Below are 17,736 nucleotides of genomic sequence, written 5' to 3' on the forward strand. Positions count from 1 at the left end.
ACTGGTGGTCTCAGATTTAAACACAAGCCTTCTTAATTTTAAAGCTTATGTTTTTAAGAGCTTTAGATGTTGATAAGAACTAGACACTGGAAGAAGTTTTTAAAGGAAAGAAATTTAAAAAAAATTTCAATTTAATTTAATGTACGGGTAAGTAACCCATAAGTCTGGTTATAACTATTCATAGTCTCCATAAACGTATTTTTACTTTTTCTCCAATAACAATCCAATTAAGTTTATTCACAAATCGTTTAACTAACACAAAAGAATATTATAGGCAAGCGGGGTTTTTCACTCGTAGTCAAATTTTAATCCGGCACCACGCATATGTTTCTCGCTCCATTCATCAAAGCGCTCCGACATCTCATTGCCCATGTGATTGCGCCAATCCCCGATCTTGCCGTTCCGTATGAACTTGGAAGAGGATTCCGGAAGCACCTTCTCCAGATTCACCGCCTTGTTCGCCCGCATCTTGTCGAATGTGAGGTGATCGCACAATCTCTGCAAAGTGCTCACATCGAGGAGACTGTGCACGCCCAGGAATCTGGCACAGCGGCGAACCACACTGGGCAGATCCTTGACCATGTCCTCGTACTTGATGAACAACACATTATCGTCCTGGCTACGTTTCCAAAAGGGCAGCACGTGCCTCCAATAGGATCCCATCGGTGTGTGCCCATCAAGAAAAAGATCCACGAATTGCTCAAAGTCCCCATTGATGCCGTGCAGCAACTTGCAGTAGTGATAGTAGGAGACGCAAAGATCCTTGGGATTTCGAGCGGTGTATACGATCCTCGGCTTCACCGTCTCAAATTGCTCGGGTAGCAAATGCCAGGACAGGTGGGAGCGTGCAAAGCGTGGGCGTGGCAGATTGCGAACCAGATCCACGGTATTGCCAAACTTTTGGCTGTCAGGCGAGGAGAAAGTGCAAAGAGACGAAAAAGCTTTTTGAATATGGATTTTCTCGCTTCACTCACTATATACACTAGTATACAAGTATGAGTTCAGAATGATACACATATGTAGTTTCTTCATACTTACGCCACCGCCTCGTGATGATCGGTGCTGAACAAAGCAGACAGTTCAATGAGCGGAGAACGCAATCTCAAATCCTGCTCAGCGACCACGTAATCCAACTGGTGACCCAGCAGCCAGACCATCTCCTGGGCCCACGTCGATCCGGTTCGTGGATAGGACACCATCCACACGTCGTCCTGGTAAACGGGAAGCGATCGAATCGATTCGCCCAGCTCCACATACTTCCTGGGAATGATCAACTGATCGGGTAGCACCTCAACAAAGCAATTTTGGGCCGGAAAGACGGCATTAGTGCGTCGGAGTATGTCCGCTTCAAGTTCACGATAGATCAGCTGCATGGCTCCTATATCTTCCAACTGTTTTGGCCAAAAAACCAAAGCACAATGAAGCCAAAGTCAAGTCGAGTGGCAAGTGCAAGCTGAAACGAGGCAGTGAAATGAAAATTGCCTTTGGGGGTTTCCACCAACACGAACTGGTTTGTGCAGCAAAAAAGCTCTTGTAAGGTGAATTCAGGCTTCAATAACTGCCTGAATAACTAAAATTGAAAATCATTAAAGTGAAAATCCTGAAAATCTTGAAATTGTCTCAAGTGCATTACTTGGTCTGATTATTTGAAGTGATCTCACTTAGCTAAGTTTGACTGTAGTTGGATGGCTTTTTGTTTGCGGTTCGTTGACTTCAAAGAGATCGTAAAATCGGTAGATAACAACTATTATTAGAAATATTATTAGATAATCATCTCATGACCCTTATGACACAGTTTTAAAGAAATGGTTCTGTTTAAATGTAAATATATTTCAATCCGTAATACTATATACACACGAAATCTTTATCTCAATTACAGCTAAATCGTATTAATGAGCCTTCGTCTCCTACTTTTCATCCGGATCTTGTTGTCCATTTGCAACTGGAATACTACAACTCGTTGTGGATATATTCCGTGGTCACCTTGGCCTCGCCCTCGTGGAAACCATTGCAGTCGACTGGGTATTTGGCCTGTTGGCGGGCAATCGCAGAAATAGCGGTTAGAAAGCGGCGACAAATTGAAATACACAGAGAGAAAAATATATATGATTAGAATGTTAAACAATAAAATGATATAAGTATGTTATAATACTGTAATACTTTTCTAAAGCTTCGTATTACTTAGAACAATAATAATATTAAAAGTGAAGAGATAGATAAGATAGGTGTCAAAAAGTATGCTGCAATATTTATTCGTACAAATAGAGTACCAAACGCCTCGTTCTACATAACACAGCATACTTTTAGTTATCTTTTGTCATCTCTTTGCTAGATGTATACCATTTCTTTCAGTGCACCACTGTTGTCGTTACTCACCTCGCAATTGTATGGCGCATTGATCACACCGAAGAGTGTCCAGAACGGCGTACCGGTTTCCGTGCTAATGAAGATTGCCGCACCCATGCTCCCGATCTTGACGATTTTCGGACTGACTCCGGCAATTAGACTGGACGCCGATGTCGGGCGATTCAGTTGGCTTTGCTGGGTCTGCTTGGGCTGGTGGTGCTGCTGGTATTGGTCGTGCTGCCTCTGCTTCTCCTGCTGATCGAGAGCCGCTGCATTCAGCTGGCAGAGCACGTAGCGATCGCATTGCGGCGACTTGGAGATGTATCTGTAGGCGCGGTGGACTTTCAGCACCGGTTCAATAACCTGTTTGCCATTTGGTCCATTGTCGGATGCGATCGAGTGCGTGAGCCATGGCGTGGAGGAGAAAATAGTGGCGTAATTAATTTAATTCGCTTGAAACTAAGTGTTTAGTACATCTAACTGGGCCAAGTTATTCAATTATAAACAATTCGTTTGAAGTCGAAATGGGTCGAAGCATTTGCAAGGAGCATATGTGATAAATAGATATAGTTTTCAAAGATATAGTTTAGTCATCAATCAGTCAATTAATCAGTTCCTATCAGCTAAGTGTTAGATCCGAAAAAGTATCTTTTGTAATGCGATCAGCTACTATCAGCAACTTCAGTAGAATAATCATATAGGGATTATATAGTACATAACTTTAAACAGAACTTTAAGCAGAATTACTATTTAATTAGTGCTATTCATTTCACCTCAGCTATTTCCTATTCCCAGATAAATATCTTTAATTACCAACTGCGTTGCCCAGTTCCCATATCAGATCAGTTCAGTTCAGACAATCTGCTTACCTCCAGGTTGAGCGTATCCGTTAGCTTGTCGCTGATCTCGGTGGCATTGAACTGGAGTAATCCGCGCGCCTGGCCGAGTTTCAGCAGTTCCTTGGCATAGCCCACGGCTGGCTTGACGTACTGCCTCGAATCGATCTTAACGTTCAGATGATGCTTGGCCACATGGTCCAAGAGATTCGAGATGGTCTCGCCCGGACGCGAGGGATCGAAGTGGGTCTGCTTGGGGTAACCTTGAGACTTCAGCAGGCCGTTAAACATGATCTGTGCCGTCTGGAAGTACCTGTATAAGAAAGTGCCGAGAAGCGGGCAAATTGATGAGTTCCAATGACGCAGCACCGCCGAGTGAAAGGGTCTCTAGAAAGTGGAAGTTGTTGTGCGCCTTTGTTGCTGTCTAACGTTGGGGCAACGCAAACAAAATTAGAAGTCCAAGAAGTCGGAGAGGCCTGACCTACTTAAGAACCATGCAAAAATGTCTGAATCCAAAGTCTACACAAAGAAAAATGGTTAAAATGCTGATTTTTTTATAATTCCCAAGTCGATTTTCCTATGTGAAAAGTGTTCATAGTTTCGGACGCTTGCTTAAGGAATACTTGTCATTAATACTTATACTATTGTATTTTAAATAACAGTTTTGATTGGCGGCCATTAGAATTGAGAAGATTTGTAGTTAAGAATTACTTGATTTTTCAGACATGTGTACCCGGTCTGCCGAGGCAATTTCCCCTGGCTAAAACCGCCAACCGGTTTTGGCCCGCTTTATTTATTTGTTTGTTTTAACGATGCCGTTGACTTCTGTATCTTCTGCATATCAACTGTAACTGTATCAGAGCCTGGACTTGGTACTTGCCACTGTTGTTGACCAGTTGGATTAGCAGGCACGTTCTAAAAGCACCAGCAACGAAAAAAGTGGGTCAAAAGGTAGCCGCATCGAACATGCTCGATGGCCAAACGGGTTGTCGCTAACGGGAAATGGTTAGCACAGGCTTTGGGAGCAGCTGTTCGGAATCTGATTCTGAATTGGAATCGGAATAGGCATCGGATTTGGACTGGAAGGTGGTCTTGGACTGCGACCAAGAATGGCAGCCAGGTGCTAAGTGCACTGGGACCGTTGCAGAGCAGAACGTGATCCACAATTAACACGCTTTGGCCATCATTTATGATCAAGCCACGTTGCCCAGCCGAGACTCACCTGAGATACACCTCGGGATTGGCCAGGTAGCTGGCCCAGTCGGCCAGGTAGAGTGTGGCCGACTTGATCCACCGGCGACGGAAGGATTGGTTGTTCAACGACTCGAAGAGCTTATCATAGTCCAGCTTGCCATCGGAACCCTTGAAGCCCTGGAGATGGAAAGGAGTAGAGTAATTAGTATTACAAATTAGAATTTAACATATTATTTTAGTACCGTAGCATTTCAAAATTTGTATCTAAATTTAAGCTAGGAAGAAATTTTAAGTTATTTTTTGTTTTTTTTCGCTAATTGTTTCTAAATCAATTTGAATTTGTATATTTCGATTATTTTTTTTTTAATATTTTTTCTAAATAATTTACTGCTAACGTGTTCCTGAAGTCTTCAATGTGTAGATTATTTTCCAATATTATATAAAAAGTGTTATATTTTATGCAAAAAGCGTACTAAAGTCTAATAAAAAGTTCTAACAACAAAACGTCAACTATATCTAGTTAAGTCTGATTTATGGATCCACCTTCATGATTTTGTTAACTCCGGACTTCTCGTACAACGCATCAGCCAGCTCGGAGTTGGAGAAGTGATCCCACAGCACGTGGATGTGCTCCAGGAATGGGGGCAGCACCCAGGCGTGGCTCTTGTGCTTCTCCTGGGTGCTCTGACCCTCGGGACCGGCGAAGGAGCTAACCGCCTGCATGACCAGTGGCAGAAGGTTCATCAGTCCGTTGTCGGATTCCGGTTCCGCGGCGGCGGAACGCTTCTGCTGGTGATGATGTGTGACCTTATCGTTGCCCTGGGTGTTCATGAAGGCGGATGCCACTTGCAGTATGGTATCCAGACCAAGCCCAGATTCAGAACCACCGCCATTGCTGCGCTTTTGCTGTGGAGTGGCTTCCTCGTCATCGCCCTGGGTGAACATCTCGAGGACATTGCCAATGATGGAGGGATCGAAGCCACCGCCCTGACCGCCCTGACTCTTGGACAGAAGACTGCCCAGGCCCGAGAGGATCTGCATGGCGCCACCAGCACCGCCGCCTCCAGCTCCGCCGCCTCCAGATTTGCCACTCGCTTGCATGAAGGTGCCAATTAGCGAGGCCACACCCGCCAAACCAGCGCCGCCTCCTCCATTGTTGCCACCGTTCTGGTTGGACAGCGCCTCCTGGAAGAACATGGAGGCCATGTCCAGCAGCGGATTGGACTCATCCTCGCTGGCCATAGAAGGACCCAGCGGCTGGAGGCACAGCAGGCAGGCCAAGAGCAGAGCTCGTCTCACGTACATTATGCTTCAGGAACTTTCACAATCACACACTTGAGATACTTTTGGGCCAATTAAGCGACGCAGCCACAAAACGCGGAAGACGCTCCACTGAGCACACGAAATATATGTATATACTATAACTATGTATATCTAAACAGATATTACAAAGATTGGAGAACGGAGAACGGAGATCGCAGCGTAGAGCAGCCAGCACAGCCGAAAACTTTCTTTCTTCTGCGGCTCTGGGCCAGTTTGTAACACTTCTTAAGCCAACGATTCTTTGGGGGCCATCGAACATGTTCGTTGCGAGCGCTCGCTGGACTCCCCTTTCTTCGGATCCAAATCTCCAACTCTCTCCGCCGCTCTCATCTGTTAACACAAAGACTCTCTCTCGCGGAATGGAATTCTTTACGCCTGCGCTTTGAACACGTCAGGTTTGCCGTCTTCAGAAATAAACGAGGAAAAAGAGAGGGCGAAGAAAGAGCAGAACAGCTTTGCTTTTTACACGAAAAGAAAATTGTAGTGCAAAGATCAGAAAGGCATAATTTGTTGGGATAGGGTTAAGTTAAATGCTTATATAGAGAGATCAAAAAAATTATCAAAAGTAGGTTCATTTTATAAAGATAAACCAATGTTAATATATTTGAAATCTTTTCTTTTCTTGACGTGTACCTGGTTCTATGGCTCACACTTTGTTTATGTTTCCTACCTACCCACCTACTTTCTTTTTACACACGATCGTCCGCTTTGAAAGTTCTCTTCTCGGAATGGTGGTTGGTGGACATTGGCAGTCAGATTTGGTGGCAACGTTTTCGTTAAAGCCGCCTGCTTGGGCTTTTTATGTAAATACGAGTATCAACACAACTTTTGTGGCTCTTTCTTTGGGTATACTACCAATGCGCTATTATTCGAAAAGAAAAATAACTGGTCCTGGAAAATTGAAAAAAAAATTGAAATTGATTAATTTCTAAGTTATAATAAAACTAAATTTTAAACCATATTTGTTCACATATTAATTTTGTTGAAATGTTAAATCGTTTATAAACCTTTTCGATTGAGTTTTCAATGCATACTATAACCATTTTCAGTGTAACTCAAAGTTATATAAAATATTTGATAACATTGAATATCCGCTATATACAAGGGTATATTGGTTTCCACCTTAAATCGAAGTTTTCATTTCAAGTTCTTTAAGCAACCCAATGAAATGCTCGGCACATTTGTCACCTGGACACTTGGTGGGTTGATTTTGGCTCTCGTCATGGCCCATTTCGAATTTATTCAACAAATGGATTGCAGTGTGCCCGTTACATAAATTTATAATCAGTTTAATGGGTCCGTCATGCCGAACTAAAGAGGTGTATCTGTATCGATCTTGTTCACTTCTATACTTTCTTCACGTTCTTCCAACTCCAATGCAAGATGACCTTTCCCCATAAATTAGCTATTAGCATATTAAATAATTCGGATAGAGTTTCATTTTTAAGTATGTAAATTTAAAGTCATTAGAATAAGCTCCACTTACTTCAAAGTACTTGATACATACAAAATTCGCGGCCTTTTTTAAATTGCATTATGTGCACTCGTACAATATTATCGATTCCCATTAGGTATATCGGTATTTCTAAATGAAATTACTGTGTTAAATAAAATTTCAATTAGGAAATATTTAAATCCGCGATGTTTGAAAATGTATTGTCAATATAAAATAATTTCTGATAAAATAATGTCGATAAAATGATTGGTAAACCTTAAAGAGAAGTGAATATGTTGGCCAGTGTACTTATCGATAACACCGATTGATTTTCGGTACCAGCTGTTTGGCTGCGCAGAAAAGACGAAGACTTCGTTTTCTTGTTATTGTTGAATAAACTAAGAAAATTAACTATAATTGCTGGCACCACAAAGTGCTATAGCATTCAGGATGGGCAATCAACTAGTGGGCATTGCCCCTTCGCAGATTTATGCGGTGGAACACTATTTTTCCGGCCAGTTTGGATCGGAGATCACCTTTAGTTCCAAGTAAGTGAAAATATGATGATTTGCTAAAGAATATTTGTTGACACCCACGAATTTGGCACAGTATGGGCAGCACGAGATTCTTCAAGGTGGCCAAGGCTAAAACGGATGAGGGCCAGATAGTGGTCAAGGTGTTTGTAAAGCACGATCCCACTTTGCCACTGGAGGATCACAAGGAGCGACTGGAGGGCATCAAGAAGACACTCTCGCTGGCCAATGCCGTCAATTGTTTACCCTTTCAGCGGGTCGAGGTTGGTATTCTACAAATAGATTTATCAGATGAATACTATACTATGCAAGGGTATGCACAATGTAATGGAGCACAAACCACCTAGCTTCATTTATATTGAGTCATCAAATTTCAATATTTGGGGTATTCCATTAAATGTTTCTAACATATAATCCTATTAAAAGTGCACAACAATAATTAAACATAATTTTCAGCTTATCGACAAGGCAGCCTACATAATGCGCGAGTATGTGAAGCACAGTCTCTATGATCGCGTTTCCACACGCCCATTTCTTACCGTATTGGAGAAAAAGTGGATTACGTTCCAGATTTTGTGCGCCTTGAATCAGTGCCACAAACAGAAGATCTGCCACGGAGACATCAAGCTGGAGAACATCCTGATTACGTCCTGGAACTGGATCCTTCTCTCTGACTTTGCCTCCTTTAAGCCCACATATTTGCCGGAGGACAATCCCGCGGATTATACGTACTTCTTTGATACGAGTAGAAGAAGAACCTGCTATATTGCACCCGAACGATTCGTTAAAACACTGGCCTCCGATGATGATGGTGGCAATGGCAATATGTCGGTCATACACACAGATTCCATAATTCGACTTGCTCCTAGCTATGCGGGAAACACATTGTTGCCAGCCATGGACATCTTTTCGGCAGGCTGTGCCTTGCTGGAACTCTGGACGGAGGGAACTGCGCCCTTTGAACTCTCCCAGCTGCTGGCTTACAGGCGTGGCGAGCGAGATCTGGTGGAGAAACACCTGGCGGGCATCGAAAACGAACGGTTACGCAATCTGCTGGCCTCCATGATTGACATACACTCGATGAACCGAAAGAGCGCCGAGGATTATTTGGATCAGGAGCGCGGTCAGCTGTTTCCAGAATACTTCTACTCCTTCCTGCAGTCGTACTTGCAAATGTTCAGCTCAACACCAATCATGTCGCCGGATGACAAGATTCAGTGTCTGCATAAGGACATTGGGCACTGCATAAAAGTGCTGACACAGGCCCAGGATTTAACACCGGAAGAGGAGGAAAAGAATGATGAAGAAGAAAAGAAGGATCCCACGTTGTGTGCCCGTCTGCCACCGGAGCATGATGGTCTCATTTTGATCATCACGGTGGTCACATCCTGCATCCGAGGACTCAAGCAGTCGAATACAAAAATTGCAGCCTTGGAACTTCTGCAAAAGCTATCGAAGTACACAACATCCGAGACCATCCTGGATCGCATTCTGCCCTACATTGTATGTACTCTGTTTTGTCGTTGATTGGAATTGTTAATTCTCATATGCCTACAAATCTTTTTAGCTCCATTTGGCCCAGAAATCACCAGCCAAGGTGCAAGTTCAGGCCATCGAAACTCTGACCGCCTGTTTGGGCATGGTAAAGGACATTCCACGCAGCGATGCCAACGTGTTTCCCGAGTATATTCTGCCCTCCATCACCGATTTGGCCAGCGAGTCGAGTGCAGTTATTGTTCGCGTGGCCTTTGCCCGGAATATAGCTGCACTGGCCAAGAGCGCTGTCTACTTTCTGGAGGAAACGCAGCGAAATGCTCCTAACGATATGCCCACGCCACGCTACGAGGCAGAACTGAACGCCCTCCATGACATAGTTAGACAGGCAGTGCTCAGTCTGTTAACGGATTCCCAACCGGTGGTCAAGCAAACACTGATGGAGTCGGGCATCTGCGATCTCTGTGCTTTCTTTGGCAAGGAAAAGGCCAACGATGTGATACTTTCGCACATCATGACGTTCCTTAACGATGAGGACAAGAATTTGAGGGGAGCATTTTATGACAACATCGCTGGAGTTGCTGGCTATGTGGGCTGGCAGGCGTCGGACATTCTCGTGCCACTTCTGCAGCAAGGTTTCACGGATCGCGAGGAGTTCGTCATCGCAAAAGCCATTCGTGCTGTGACCATTCTTATCGAACTGGGTCACATAAAGAAGCCAGCCGTTACGGAGATAGTCCAAGAGACAGCCTGTTATCTGTGCCATCCAAATCTTTGGGTTCGTCACGAAATCTGCGGCATGATTGCCACCACGGCGCGTAATCTAAGCGCCATCGATGTGCAGTGTAAGATCATGCCGGCGATTGGGGCATTTCTCAAGGCCCCGCTCATCCAGGTGGAGAAGCCGCACATCCTGCTGGACTGTGTGCATCCGCCTGTTCCGCGGCAGATCTTCGACAGCGTGCTGCGCTTCCAGGACATTCATCATTTTATCAGAGCGCTTGAGGCACGATCGCGTGTTCGTAGTCAGACGAGACAGGGAGCTCTGCCGCAGTACGAGGAGATGGGACAGACCCTGCGTAATGTAAGTGGATTGGATCAAAATTGTATAAATGGTAAATTGTTCCCTTAACTTGCAGCTCTTTAGACGCCTAAGCTCTGAGGGTTTAACGGATCTCATTGAGATGCAGCTGCTGGCCATGAACCCATTTCTAATCTCCATGAAGCACAAGGCACTACAGGATCTGGACGATACCGCCTCAGGAAATGGACGCATCGTGGTCAGTCGCAAGCAAGTCGCTTGTCATGAATATCCGCTGGCGGACAAAGTTAGCAAAATGCCCCTCGAGAACCGTAAGTACATAAATGATTTATATTCTGGATTTCATCTCACTTAACTTAATTGGGTATTAACAAGTCCCCTAAATTACTTCATTTCAATTTACCTGGTTTTTAGTTCGAAAATAATCGCTTGTTTGAATTTCTTAGTTATTTTTAGTTCTGGATTATGGGAATTTATTCGCTGAAGGATAAAATGTTGGGAGCATGAACCAAATAATATTAATACAATTTTTTATTTGCTTTTTAATCACCTTGTTTATTACTCGATATGTTTTTTTTTACGTGTTTGAAATAAAATTATGCTTTTATAAACTTTCTTATCTTGTTAAGTCTTATGTTAAATATGAGGAAACCATTTAATACTTGCTTGAAATAATGCCAATTTCTTTACAGGCTCCATCGAGGGTCCAACTCTAGCTTCGCCCGCCTCGGATGCAGCAATCACTCCGCTGGGAGCTGGCGGACTGGCCGGAAGTCCGGCCTCCGGAGCCGTAGTTCTTGGAGTGCCAACTGCCACCGTGAGTGCGGCCACTTCGCTGGGTGAATACACGATGCCGGAGCGAAACTGCTGGCTGGAACGTTCCTCCGAGTGCCGCAAGGATCTCGAATCGCTGACGGCCAAGATCAAGAGTCGCTACAATGTGTTGGCCATCTCGCAGCGTTGCAGCTACGACAAGCTGGTGACACCCTATCCAGAAGGCTGGCGGATGAACGGCACTTTGGTGGCACACCTGCACGAGCATTCGGAATCCGTGATCAAGCTGGCTTCATTGCGGCCCCACGGATCTCTCTTTGCCAGCGGCAGCATAGACGGCACAGTGCGATTGTGGGATTGCAGCAAACTGAATGGCAATCAGGGTGTAAACAAATCGAGGCAGGTTTATTCGGCCAATACACCCATCTACGCACTGGCCGCCTGTGATAGCGGACAATCACTGGCGGTGGGCGGCAAGGATGGCAGCATGCTGATGATGCGAATCGATCGGAATTCGGCAAAAATGACGCTTCAACAGGCACTCAATCAAAAGTAAGATGCCTTCACTTACTTAATTACTCTTTTACAACATAATCATTTCATTCGTAGTGATCATAAAGATGGTCCTGTTGTGGACATGCACGCCTACGATCAGGCCACGCAAAGTGTCATCGTGTACGCCACGCTATATGGCGGCATTGTGGCCTGGGATACGAGGATGCAGCACAGCGCCTGGAGGCTACAGAATGAACTTCGCCATGGGGTGATCACAACGATCTGTGCAGATCCAACTGGATCTTGGCTGGCCACCGGTACCAGCGGCGGTAAGCACATCTGCTGGGATCTACGCTTCCGGCTTCCCATTGCGGAAATAAAGCATCCGGCGGATTCGTGGATACGCAAGGTGGCCTGCCATCCCACTGAGCCTTCATACCTGATCTCAGCATCGCAGTCAAACAATGAGGTATCCGTGTGGAATATAGAGACGGGACAGCGGCAGACGATTTTGTGGGCAAGTCCGGTGGCGGCTTTATCGAGCGCTAGTCCCAGCGATCCGGCCACCACGTGCGGCATTCTCAGTGGCGTGGTCGATGGTTCACCCTTCATTCTCACCGGCAGCTCGGATCAGCGGATCCGGTATTGGGACATCACCAACCCAAAGAACTCAGCGCTTAAAGTACCTGCTGCCAATGACAACCTGGCAGATGTGGCTTTCAACTATGGGTAATTATTGATCTGTTATTATAATGATAATAATAATATAATTCATCCTACCCTTCAGTGCCCGGTTAATCGATGGCAGCCAAGTGATCGAGGAGCAAATCATTTCCATGGCCAGTACGGGCGACTCGCAGCAGCTGCGTTCGTCCACGGAGGAGAATCCCCGCTCGGGGCCGGATATGCCAACGGCCAGTCACCACGATGCCATCACGGATCTGCTGATGTGCAAGGACAAGGGCCAGATCTACATAGCCTCTGCATCGAGAAACGGTGTCATCAAGCTGTGGAAGTGAGCGCCCACTAAATAGTATTTAATTATTCAACTGTGATTAGCCTAATAAACTGCAATATGTGTAACTATTTAATAAACGTTTGCTTCTAAACTGTACTCTCTTGTTTTAAAGGCTTGTTGAAGCACCAAAAAAATATGAACACAACATAACATATTTTGAAATAGTAGCCCAGGCGTCTCATGTAGTCACTTCAAACTTGTTTAGCATTTGGACATACGATAGCTTAACTTAGTTGTTCACGCAAGAAGGAAGTTCAAAAAATAATTTTTGTTTTTGGCTTTTGTTCAAGTTTTTTCATAATCTTATTTCGTTTGATTTTGCTGTTCTAACATTCAAAATATAAACTGTAAGTAAACAACTTTTACACCTTACAATTTCCAAAAAAAAAAAGAATTTTTCAATTTTTCATTTTATGTTAATATATAGTATAGTTAAAATCCAATACGAGCGAATGAAAGGGAATTCCTTTACGCAAACTTAAATTAAACGGTTCCAAATTTGAATGTATTGGTGCACCGCTTAGCATCGATATCAAATCGAGAAATATCGCAAAATTTATCGCCCAATGCACCGACATATTTTTTTTTTACATCACTACCTTGAACTGTACTAGCGTGCGCGTATTTTACAATTACAAATTGAGAAGGCAAGTAGGTAATGCAAGTAATTCCCTTTCGGGTCCGGAAAAACTAGAATTTTTAAGAATTTTTTTAGAATATTTTTCGCAGCATTTATGCGCATTCAAGCCCTAATGTGAAATTGTTTTTCTGTATATTTTTCCAGCTTGATTTTCGGCAAACAAAAAGGTGAAGAAGAAGAGCGGAGCCAAGCAAAACGAGTGAGCGTGTGTGCGTGAGAGAGAGCATTTGTGCGCGCGTTTGTGTGTGAGGGGACGCGAAGAAACAAGGATTTTTATATTCGCTTGCTAATTGAATCCCGTACAGAAATGGAAGAAGTTGCGGTAAAGAAGCGCGGCCGACCGGCAAAGACACCCGGCGGTGGTAAATCTTCAACAGTGGCGGTGGCAGCAGCTTCGCCAGGCATCAAAAAGCGCGGTCGTCCCGCCAAGAACAAGGGCTCCAGTGGCGGTGGTGGACAGCGGGGTCGCCCACCCAAGGCGTCCAAAATCCAAAATGACGAAGATCCCGAAGACGAGGGGGAGGAGGAGGGCGAAGGCGATGGGTCCGGCGCTGAGCTTGCAAACAACTCATCCCCCTTGCCGACAAAGGGCAGGGGACGGCCCAAGAGCAGTGGTGGCGCCGGACCAGGATCCGGGGATTCGGTCAAGACGCCCGGTTCCGCCAAGAAGCGCAAAGCCGGCAGGCCCAAGAAGCACCAGCCCAGCGATAGCGAGAATGAAGGTGAGCCTATCGTAGTACAGTTCGTACGTAAATCCCCAACATTTCATGGTCCCAATTCAATTAATGCAAATTTAAGCACTACTCATTTGGTTTTTAGTGTACAAAATAACCAAACCATAAGAGGGAACGTCCAGTAATCCTTCCTTCAACAAACCCCCTTCTCTACTTTATCCGACTTTCAAAAATACCTTTCAATTTGTATACTTCTTAACCATAACATAACTTCTCTAAACATGTATGTGGATATTATTAGTATATTCCTATTTCTTCTTGGGCACAACAAAAAAATAACACATTTCACATTTCTTATATTGTATGCCATTTTAATCTTTAATGGCCCAATATGTAAGCTACTTAAAGGACATTGTGCTGTACAACAAAAACTGTAAACGAATATCACGTTTGGGTCTTATACCTTTAATTGTTTGCTTCCACCAAACTCGCACTTTTATCTTTACGCTACCTGCCGATTTTTTTCGAATATCACAGGTAGAATCAAGATTTTAACATTCGGCACCCATGCAATCAGTTGCTAATCAACCAAACAAAAATAAATGACTGATATTCCCGGATTAATTTTCAAGATTTTTCCTATTAAATAACATTGCCTTGGTTCTTTTAATACAGACGAGCAGGATGAGGACGACGATGGCAACAGCAGCATCGAAGAACGTCGACCGGTGGGCCGACCATCGGCTGGATCCGTCAACCTGAACATATCGCGCACGGGACGCGGCCTGGGAAGACCCAAGAAGCGGGCTGTCGAGTCCAATGGCGATGGGGAGCCACAAGTGCCCAAGAAACGCGGTCGTCCGCCACAGAACAAGTCGGGTAGCGGCGGCAGTACTGGCTACGTTCCCACCGGCCGTCCGCGCGGTCGTCCAAAGGCCAATGCTGCACCCGTCGAGAAGCACGAGGACAATGACGATGATCAGGATGATAACTCCGGGGAGGAGGAGCACAGCTCGCCTGAGAAGACGGTAGTGATGCCGAAGAAACGTGGACGTCCCTCTCTTGGCGCCGGCAAGGTGACCAAAGAGGAAACATCGAAGCCCCGTGGACGCCCAGCGAAAAATATTGATGACGATGCAGATGATGCTGATTCCGCCGACCAGGACGAACGCAACTCAAAGAAAGAGGCGAACGACGAGGACCGTGCCGAGGATGGGACACCAACCAAAGGAGTTGGCCTCAAATGGAACTCGGATGGCGAGAATGATGCCAACGACGGTTATGTTTCGGATAACTACAACGATTCCGAATCGGTAGCCTAAAACATACAATTTATAAACATTTCCACACACCCCTTCCCAAAAATCAACACAAAAAAAGAATGTTGCAAAAACAAACGAAAAAGATCTTCAAGAGACGAAAACACAAAAATGGATAAGACCTAATTGGACTTTAGAGAACCTTCTCCTCCTAAAACAACACACTTTATCTACATACGATATTCACGATTTCAACTTGGATTGGAATTACCAAATAAATAACACAAAAAACATATTTGGGGAAGATTTCAAGTTCCGAAGTAGAACTGAACTTTATTGTAACAATGAATTTGATTTTGTATTTCAATCGTATACAAATTTAAATAAACCTACTACACCTAAACATTTTTTTTTAAATTTAATTTTAATATATATCATAAATAAAAACCAGATGACAAAATCCATGCTTGTATTGATTTCTTTTATGCAGTGTTCACTGTACCTTACATTATATGGTCACTCTGAAGAAAGTGAAGTTATTAACGGTAATTGTTGTAATGTGATTTTAACAGCATTATAACTAGGGCAACTAGTTAAATGCATTATCAAAATTAAAAACCAATTCATTTTTCTATTGTGATAGTAAATGAAATTATAATTTCGGTATCTTAGAACGATTGGAGAGTATTTCTCAGTGCGTTTGGCAATGGTATATTTGAACGGTCGAGCTGCGGTCACACTAAATGTTCGCGCGTAAGAAGAAGCAGACCTAGAACGGCGTGCTTGTAATATGTAAATTTTTCAAATAAGCTAAGGTGTGTGTACCCAACAGAAATAAAATATGAAAAGTATTTTAAAACTGCCAGCCTTCTGGTGATAGTTCGACAGCATTTTTTACATTTCCAATCGGCGGTAAATCACAATCAAATTTGCGGCTGCAAAAAAGAGCACAAATTGATAAAAAAAAAAGCCGCAAACAAAAACAAAACAAACACCATGGTGCGTGTGTTTGTATGCGCGAGTGTTGGTTTTTGAATGTGTGTGCTCAAGTGTGTGTTTGTGTGCGTCTGGCGTCTAATCAAATTTGGCATGCCCCTAAAATCGATTGATAAATAATATATAAACAATTTGGCTGGCGCAGCGTAATTCATTTGCCAGGGTGAATATAAAAAAGGGGGTGATGATAAAAGAACAAGAAAATGTGTAATCAATTTATATAAATATTTTGCGCGCATGTTAATAAAAGTAAAATAAATTGTCGGTCTTTTGCGCTCACACCCCCGCTCTTGCTCTATCTCTCATTCTGTGGGCATGCTCACTCGTTCTCTCTGTTGATTTCGCACGTTTGCCAACACTGCTCTCATTTTGGGGGGTTCTTGTTCTCTCCTCTCTCTCTCTCTAGTTCGCTCTTTGTTGTAGTTGTATTTGGCCAGTGTGTCTTTGCATTTCGCTTTTATTATCGTTCTGCGACGGACGGCGCCGACGTTGAAGAAATTCCTGGCCGATTTCTTCTTCATCATCCTGTGTAAATAATTGTAATTTAAATAATCTAAATTTCGTATGTAACGAAAGCACACACATACACCATCAAATCAATGGAAATGCAAACGAGAAGGCTTTTTTAAGTGCATGTGTAAGTGTTTCAAAAAGGAAAGAAATTAACAAAAAAAAAACAGCTAAAAACCGTAAAGTACTCCTGTTTCGTTTTACATTGTCATCATCGGGTTCCCTTTTTCATTTCGGCGGCATGAGTGTATGTGTGCATTTTCAGACCGCTTTTTGTACATATGCAAACATGTATAAATAGTTTGCGAAATTAATTCGTATTTTGCCCGAGTAAGGTAAAAATCAATTAAGTGTGTGCCTGAATAATTGATATGATTCCTTTCTTTTTGTTTGGTTGGTGAACAAATTTTTCCGATTGTGCGTATGTGTGCGAATGTGTGTGTTTCATTATTTCCTTATTCCATCGTGTTCTTCCTTTTGAGCGGCGGCCATTTGGCTGCTCTGCTTCTGCCTTCTCCCCGCCTCCCCCCACCAACCCATTCAGCTGCCTCTTACGTGTGTGTGCGTGCTCTCTCGCTCTTTCTCTCTCTCGGGACGCCTTGCATTTGTATATATGTGCTTTTCCCAATAAGAACGCCTAACTACCAACTAAAATATTAAACAATTCAAATGGTTTTAATTCGTAATTACTTATTGGCCGCACCTCCTTTGTTTTGTCCGCCATCTCTTTTATGGTTTATCTTTATGTTTGTTTTTATATAGCCCCCACCCCCTCCCCTAAATGTGTGCGTGTGGGTGTGTGCGTGCTTCCAGGGGCCCAGCATTCGCGTTCTCTCTCTATCCCTTTTCGCATGCTGCACTTGTCTCTCCTTTTTAGGGGGCTTTTTGGGGGCACGAAAGTACTGAAAGGGAGAAATGGAGAGATATTCTCGTAAACAACCCAAAAACAAAAAAAAAAATAATAAAATAAAAGACCGACCCACTCGCATTCTTCTCGCTGAAAACGTAACCTCAAATGTTTGCGGCCGCCTTTCGCCTTCGTCTTCGTTTCGTTTCGTTTTCTTCGCCATTCGTTCTGTCGCATTCGCTCATCGTCTGCCGGCATCGTTCTTGTTGTTGTTCTTGCTCCTCTGTGTGTATGTTAATTTTATATGTTTTCCATTTTCG

General features: G+C 43.8%; 5 protein-coding genes across 7 annotated transcripts in view; 3 read left to right on the forward strand and 2 right to left on the reverse strand.

Annotated features, from left to right (window-relative positions):
- Positions 1-82: 82 nt before the first annotated feature.
- Positions 83-1,725, reverse strand: LOC6607148 (luciferin sulfotransferase). The gene is made up of 2 exons (XM_002031898.2): positions 1,039-1,725; positions 83-904 (listed from the first exon to the last, which is right to left on the reverse strand). The coding sequence occupies exons 1-2, from the start codon at positions 1,371-1,373 to the stop codon at positions 289-291; spliced, it is 951 nt and encodes a 316-aa protein (XP_002031934.1). The 5' UTR covers positions 1,374-1,725; the 3' UTR covers positions 83-288.
- Positions 1,726-1,809: 84 nt separating this feature from the next.
- LOC6607149 lies at positions 1,810-5,889 on the reverse strand. The gene is made up of 5 exons (XM_032722080.1): positions 4,920-5,889; positions 4,405-4,553; positions 3,216-3,495; positions 2,377-2,709; positions 1,810-2,031 (listed from the first exon to the last, which is right to left on the reverse strand). Exons 1-5 carry the CDS (start codon positions 5,679-5,681, stop codon positions 1,951-1,953), a joined length of 1,605 nt encoding a protein of 534 aa, XP_032577971.1. The 5' UTR covers positions 5,682-5,889; the 3' UTR covers positions 1,810-1,950.
- Positions 5,890-7,584: 1,695 nt separating this feature from the next.
- On the forward strand, positions 7,585-12,586 carry LOC6607150 (phosphoinositide 3-kinase regulatory subunit 4). The gene is made up of 8 exons (XM_002031900.2): positions 7,585-7,682; positions 7,744-7,930; positions 8,124-9,170; positions 9,235-10,245; positions 10,301-10,514; positions 10,896-11,529; positions 11,587-12,201; positions 12,260-12,586. The coding sequence occupies exons 1-8, from the start codon at positions 7,585-7,587 to the stop codon at positions 12,489-12,491; spliced, it is 4,038 nt and encodes a 1,345-aa protein (XP_002031936.1). The 3' UTR covers positions 12,492-12,586.
- A 471-nt stretch (positions 12,587-13,057) lies between these two features.
- Positions 13,058-15,466, forward strand: LOC6607151 (chromosomal protein D1). Of its 2 annotated transcripts, none has more exons than XM_002031901.2 (3): positions 13,058-13,145; positions 13,275-13,852; positions 14,480-15,466. In XM_002031901.2, the coding sequence occupies exons 2-3, from the start codon at positions 13,438-13,440 to the stop codon at positions 15,124-15,126; spliced, it is 1,062 nt and encodes a 353-aa protein (XP_002031937.1). In that variant the 5' UTR covers positions 13,058-13,145; positions 13,275-13,437; the 3' UTR covers positions 15,127-15,466. The 2 variants fall into 2 exon arrangements, with proteins under 2 accessions (XP_002031937.1, XP_032576847.1); XM_032720956.1 differs by having other exon boundaries at positions 13,083-13,141.
- A 342-nt stretch (positions 15,467-15,808) lies between these two features.
- LOC6607153 (maternal protein pumilio) overlaps positions 15,809-17,736 on the forward strand; it is a 166,636-nt gene continuing 164,708 nt past the window's right edge. Inside the window, exon 1 of one of the 2 annotated variants that reach the window (XM_032720462.1) lies at positions 15,809-15,878. The gene's annotated coding sequence lies outside the window, so the exon portion shown is untranslated. Of the gene's footprint in view, positions 15,879-16,515; positions 16,697-17,736 lie in introns of those variants that run through there. The other variant, XM_032720461.1, reaches the window with a different exon arrangement.

This window comes from Drosophila sechellia, chromosome 3R (assembly GCF_004382195.2).
Source record: "Drosophila sechellia strain sech25 chromosome 3R, ASM438219v1, whole genome shotgun sequence".
Classification (NCBI taxonomy): domain Eukaryota; kingdom Metazoa; phylum Arthropoda; class Insecta; order Diptera; family Drosophilidae; genus Drosophila; species Drosophila sechellia.

What these genes read in the sequence shown, in the direction of transcription:
- LOC6607148 (XM_002031898.2), bottom strand. Translation starts at nt 1,373, where the DNA reads ATGCAGCTGATCTATCGTGAACTTGAAGCGGACATACTCCGACGCACT. An exon ending in GATCATCACGAGGCGGTGGC is followed by an intron (nt 905 to 1,038) that starts GTAAGTATGAAG and finishes CTCGCCTGACAG; the next exon opens with CCAAAAGTTTGGCAATACCG.
- LOC6607149 (XM_032722080.1), bottom strand. Translation starts at nt 5,681, where the DNA reads ATGTACGTGAGACGAGCTCTGCTCTTGGCCTGCCTGCTGTGCCTCCAG. An exon ending in GAGTTAACAAAATCATGAAG is followed by an intron (nt 4,554 to 4,919) that starts GTGGATCCATAA and finishes TTCCATCTCCAG; the next exon opens with GGCTTCAAGGGTTCCGATGG. An exon ending in ATGCGCCATACAATTGCGAG is followed by an intron (nt 2,032 to 2,376) that starts GTGAGTAACGAC and finishes GCCCGCCAACAG; the next exon opens with GCCAAATACCCAGTCGACTG.
- LOC6607150 (XM_002031900.2), top strand. Translation starts at nt 7,585, where the DNA reads ATGGGCAATCAACTAGTGGGCATTGCCCCTTCGCAGATTTATGCGGTG. An exon ending in GAGATCACCTTTAGTTCCAA is followed by an intron (nt 7,683 to 7,743) that starts GTAAGTGAAAAT and finishes AATTTGGCACAG; the next exon opens with TATGGGCAGCACGAGATTCT. An exon ending in CAACAGGCACTCAATCAAAA is followed by an intron (nt 11,530 to 11,586) that starts GTAAGATGCCTT and finishes TTTCATTCGTAG; the next exon opens with TGATCATAAAGATGGTCCTG.
- LOC6607151 (XM_002031901.2), top strand. Translation starts at nt 13,438, where the DNA reads ATGGAAGAAGTTGCGGTAAAGAAGCGCGGCCGACCGGCAAAGACACCC. An exon ending in CAGCGATAGCGAGAATGAAG is followed by an intron (nt 13,853 to 14,479) that starts GTGAGCCTATCG and finishes CTTTTAATACAG; the next exon opens with ACGAGCAGGATGAGGACGAC.